The sequence below is a fragment of the Malania oleifera genome, chromosome 10 (genome assembly GCF_029873635.1).
Source record: "Malania oleifera isolate guangnan ecotype guangnan chromosome 10, ASM2987363v1, whole genome shotgun sequence".
NCBI classification, from domain to species: domain Eukaryota; kingdom Viridiplantae; phylum Streptophyta; class Magnoliopsida; order Santalales; family Ximeniaceae; genus Malania; species Malania oleifera.
In genome coordinates, this window is record NC_080426.1 from 81,494,874 (window position 1) to 81,500,557 (window position 5,684).

General features: G+C 36.5%; 1 protein-coding gene across 3 annotated transcripts in view; it reads left to right on the forward strand.

Annotated features, from left to right (window-relative positions):
• The first annotated feature begins 943 nt into the window (after window positions 1-943).
• Window positions 944-5,684, forward strand: part of LOC131166415 (pentatricopeptide repeat-containing protein At1g30610, chloroplastic) — a 90,149-nt gene continuing 85,408 nt past the window's right edge. For 2 of the 3 annotated variants that reach the window (XM_058124942.1, XM_058124943.1), the window contains exon 1: window positions 1,031-2,386. In XM_058124942.1, coding sequence (XP_057980925.1) covers window positions 1,317-2,386 — 1,070 coding nt within the window. In that variant the 5' untranslated portion in view covers window positions 1,031-1,316. Of the gene's footprint in view, window positions 2,387-5,684 lie in introns of all 3 variants that reach the window. The other variant, XM_058124941.1, reaches the window with a different exon arrangement.

The following is a 5,684-nucleotide window of genomic DNA, read 5'->3' on the forward strand; positions in this document are numbered from 1 at the left end:
ATAAGTTAGGTATAACTCTTATTGAAGATAAGATAAGGGAGAGACAACTCAGATGGAATGAACACTTGCAACGTAGGCCACATAATGCACTTGTGAGGAAGAGTGAGTTAGTTACTGCGGGAGACAATAGAGGGGTAGAGGTAGACCTAAAATAACTTAAGAGGAGATAGTGAGAAAGGATTTAATATCCTTGGATCTGTCAAAAGAAATGGTCCATGATCGCATAAATTGGCAAAAAAAGATTCATATAGTCGACCCCACCTAGTGGGACTTAAGGCTTGATTGTTGTTATATATATATATATATATATATATATATATATATATATATATATATATAATATTGCCGATTCGACTTGCCAGTTCAACCGATTAAACCAACTAGATGGCTTCACTGGGTCCATCGTTGGTTCAAGTTTTAAAACCATGACTAAAACTATGTTCTAAAGGTTAAATTTCTTTCGCGACAAAAAAAAAAAAATTTGTTTTGGGGGCAACTAGAACTGCAGATGAGTCGTGCCGCTCGTGAGCTACTCGGTGCTTGACTCAATAATAACTCATTCAAACTTATTTATTAAGTTAAACGAGCCAAACTTAAGCTCAAATTTAAAGCTCATTTGTTTATTAAGTTAAATGAGCTGAGCTCGAGTTCAAATTTTGAGCTCGTCAACTACACGAGTCGAACTCGAATTAATTTTTGCGAGTTGACTTGTTTAACAGCTCATGAGTCGACTAATTTAGCAACATGTTTAATAATTCATGAATTAGCTCGATATTAAGCTCGTAAACTAACTTGATATTAGCCTCGTGAAAAATTCAATATAAATCACATTAAATATTTGATTTAAAATTTTTACTTTAAAAATATATTTTTTTTTCTTAAATTATATTTATTAATTATCAACTATTTTAATTAGTTAATAGCTTGATTTATTTATTAATTTAAAATGAGTTTCAGTCGAGCCAACTTTGAGCTCGACGAGTTCGATGGAATTAAGTTTGAGCTAAACTCGAGTTATACATGTATACCAAAGAAGCAGAGATCGAACGGAAAATTTTAGAGCTCGACTCGAGTTCGCTTATAAATAAACGATCCGCCAGAGCTCAAGCCCGCCAGGGCTCAGCTCAGCTTTGCAGCCGTGGCATCTCTGTCAGCCTCCCGCATCTCATCATTCCCTATCGTTTTGCAGCAATAGACGCCGAGCACTTTACCCATTTCGACGAAGAGCTGTTCTTTATTTTATTTTTTTCCTGGAGCTCTTGCGCTCGAACTTCAGTTTCACATTATTTTTTGGTGGGGGGGCATCGTTTACTTGAATGGCGGTCATGTTTGCTGTACATGCTGAAATTAGTGTCTCTAGTTTTGAAAGAAATGGAATTGTCACCGAAAATTATCCGTGGAAGCAAACTTCTCTATGCAGGTCCTCATTTTACCCGAGGCCTGTTCTCGTTCTTGATTTGAATGTAAGAAAGATGAAGCGGATTGGTACTTATAGCTTAAGAGCACCTAACTGCAGAAAAATGTATGCTTTTTCAAAGGGAGAGTCGGCCAAGCAGTTGGTTGGTGGTGGAATTCTTGAGAACAAATTTGACTTCAAGCCATCGTTTGATGAGTATTTGAAGGTTATGGAGTCTGCTAGGACTGGTCGGGAGAATAAGCAACGTCATAATTCAAATAGATACAGGTCAAAGAATGGTATAATGGAAAGAGAGAGAGAGAATGTGAAGTTGGGGAAGCTTGTAGAGCATTCACATCCAGAAAAGAGAAATTTAGTCACTGAACAAAATGAAAATGCCGACGGAGGCACTGACGAAGTAGTTTTTGGCAGAAGTAGGGTTAATTATAGAGAGAGCGGTGGTCGAGGATTGAAGGATGTGAGGAAAATGGATCTGTGGAAGGGGTCTTCAGAGTTGGGTTGTGTGGGAAAATTCCAAGGCTTGGTTCAAGATGAATTGGAGGGAAACGAAAGCAATATGGACATGAAAATGAACACAACCCAGGGAGGAGAGAGAACAAAGGGAAGAAGAACGAAGTACCAGATTGGTAGTTTAGTGCCAGAGCTGAAGGACTTTAAAGATCTAAGTGAACAAGAAAGGAGCGGACAACTTCATGCTGCTGAAAATACTGGCAGAAGGATGAATGTAGGTGGAGAACTTGGGCATGAGAGGAGCCACGTTCAAGCTAAGACAATCATTGGTAGAAAAACTGCATTGAATAATGGGAATGCCTTGAGGAGCTATGGGAATTTCTTTGAGGAAGGTGACAATAATGATGTGAAGATGGAAAGAGCTGCTTTCAAGAATTTTGAAGACTTCAATGATGTTGTGGACAAGCCACGAGTTTCACGTATGGATATGGAGGAGAGAATCCAGAAGCTAGCAAAGCGGTTAGATTTCCATTATTCCTATTTCTATTGTACCTAGACTTGGCAGCCGTATTTGTCTGCATAACTATTCGTAAGGTATTCACTGTGATTGAATTTTATGTAGTTGCATTCACACATCCACACCGACATCTAACATGTAGCAAAATAATACAAAGATCATTTGCATGGAAATTTTAAAAAAGTGGCTAACTGCAATCCATTATAACCCCAAGAGAGTACTGGTTACTGGTTCACATCTTCCTCTTCCTTCGATATATAAAAACGGAATAAGCAATTATGTGAAGTAGTTTAATGTGCAAATAAACTACTAAAAAATTTAGAGATTAGAAGGCATTTTTGTTAGACAATGCTTGTAAACATATCAATATTTTTTTTGTTGATATTCTCATGCTTAAGAGATTTTGTTATCCATGCCATCCTCCACTCCAATTTATTGGATTGATTTCATAATACTCTGTTAGCTCTTCATTTCATAGTTGATTACTTGTGTCGGTTAGTTTGGAAGTGTTCATGACAAGGTTAATTCCCTCCCCCCCGCCCCCCTTTTCTCCTCTCTCTCTATCTCTTTTAAACCACTCTCTCTATTCGTAAACCAAAAATCAAAATTTGATTCCTTGGAAGTTTGTGTCTCATGTTTATTATTCGTTTTTTTTTTTTTTCTTAATGTCCAATGCAAACTTGTAATGGGGAGAGAAATTTTTTTTGGGCAGGCCCACTGGTTTGAGGAGGGCTTTTGGCCATTGCATATCCCTATTTTTTTGGTTATCAAATCTTCATGAGTTCCCTATCTTTGCTTTCCTCCTTCTGCAAGAGGGTGAGGATTCTCTATATTTCCATTTTGGGAGGAATCTTAATGAGAGATAAATGAATGAGTTGGCACTCTTGACCAATTTTCTTGTGAGTTTAGGTGTAATCCCAAGAGGGAGGGGGGATGAATTGGATATTTAAAAAATCTAGGTCACTTTTTGCCTTATTTTTAAAACACACAATATTTCAATCTTAGGGTTTCTCAAACAATCACAAGATTAAATTTAAAAGATATACAATAATCACAACAAAATAAATGTAAACATACACATGCAAAAATTTAAATAGTTTAGGGAAAGAGAAAACAAACACGGCGATTTTTACGAGGTTTGGCTATCCCCGCATATGTTCTTGCCTCAAGACAACCGCTTGAGGATTTCCACTATCCACTTCTTCAACCAAGGCGGAGCCACCTTATACACACTCCTTTACTCGGGCGGAGTACCCGTTACACCACTCCTTATAGGCGAAGCCACCTCTCCAAATGATATGCCCTCGTTGGGCATGATTCAAAACCCGAACCACAAATGCAAATGAGAATAAGAGTTTTTGCATACGATGAAATGCTTCTTCAAAAGCTAGTTGTACAATGAAAACCTTAATGCACTCTCACAAGATAAGATTTAAGCTCAATAGAGTTAGGTATTTCTCTCAAAAATATTTTTGCAATAAATGAGAGTAAATGAGAGTAGATGATCTTTGAGTGAGTAATGTGTATATAATAAATGCTCAAAGATTTAAGTGCAATAAATGATTTCTCCAAAAATGATTTTTGCAATAAAAGAGATCGGAGAAGCTAGGGTTTTGCTCTCAAAACGATATTTTCAAATGAATGAGTATATGAGAGTAAAATGCTATTTGATTTTGAGAAAATGAGTATATAAAATGCCCAACAATATCAGAGTATATTATGAGGTTAGCAAAAGTTGTTTTAAGGGTTTTGGGCTTGGTATTTATAGGCAAAGAACCCATATGACCGTTATATAAACATTGAGCAATATAATAATAATAAAATTTGAATTTTATGACCATTTATCTGCTCAAGTTAGCTTCAACCCGAGAGTTTTGGTCAGTCGTCCGATCGACCGGCCCAAAGGCGATTTTCCTTTTAGCGCAGTTCGGTCTGCTGGGCCAATGATCCAGTTTGTCGGATCTTCCTTCCATGAGTATTGGTTGACTGAGTTTATGATCTGGTCAACTGGGCCCTTTATAAAAATGCGTTTCAGCCAAGTTTTGAACTTCAAAATTATTTCAAACCTTTTGTATGAGTTTAAATTTTAAGTAAAAGGTTTTCCATGAAAAGTTTGGGTGCCTAGGGTCAGTCTATGGTCGTTATTGAGCTTTTCATCAAATCAAGTAAGGCATGCACATACAATTGAATCTAAATGCATTACAACTAAAAAAGGTATGTGTCTTCACTCTTTGCTCTTCAATTTGCCATGTAATAAGCCAGGTGATGTGAACTTAAAGTGCCTTATGGCTTTCATATTGCATTGACTATTTGTGCCTTTTGAAACATAATAATACTTGTGGCCCTTGAGAAAATAATACCTATGGCTTGCTTCAGAAGAGAAGATTTGTAAGGCCTTGTTGCCTAATGTTCATGTCCTTTGTTTGAGTGGGGAGACATGTTCTCGTGTTTCTACACACTCCCTTCACTTTGGCTGTTTGGAATAAGTTATTTTGTATTTTTTTGTTAAAACTGTGTTTGCCCCTACACTGTGAAAGCATTTAAGGGAAAGGACAGGAAGGTTTTGTGGCAGTGTACTGTTACGGTGATTATTTTTGGTGTGTTTTGTTGGAGAAGAATGCCAGCATTTTTAAAGGGGTGGCTACTTCTAAATTTCTAATAACTTGCTTAGAAGAAGAGTGGTGTACTTGCATCGCTGTGGGTTGGCAAATGGTTACTTTTGTCATGTTTCTTTGGAATAGTTATAGGAAGGTTGTTGGCTTTCCTTCATTGAGTTTGTTTTGTTTTTTGTTTTCTTGTTCCCACTAGCTTTTTGCATGTGTGCGTGTGTGCACTGTGTGTAAAGTACATCTTGTTCTCCTTGTTTTTATTTCTATTTTTTTTTTCTTTTCTGTTGTATCTTATTTCCTTTTCTAATACAGTTATTTGTCAACAAAAAAAGGGCAAATGTAATAGAAATCACATGTTTTGATGTTAAGCACAACTAATAGAGGCTAGTTGTTTTCATCTATGCCAGGTAAAATAGGGGTATAGGTGAATGAGCCAATAAGTAGTTATTATGATAAAAATAAAGAAGCAATAGAATCAGTTGAATACTAGATAACACAATTTCTAATAAATATGCACAAAAAAATTTACTTTAATTTGCATGAGACTCTAAATTGTTTGGGAAATAGACTCTTTAGTACATGAAAAACATAAACAAACTAAAAGCTGAAAGCATCCATATTGGCGGTGAATATGCATTTACATCCTACTGGATGTTTCCCGCTCGCTAGGTCTGAAATTTCCCAACTTCCA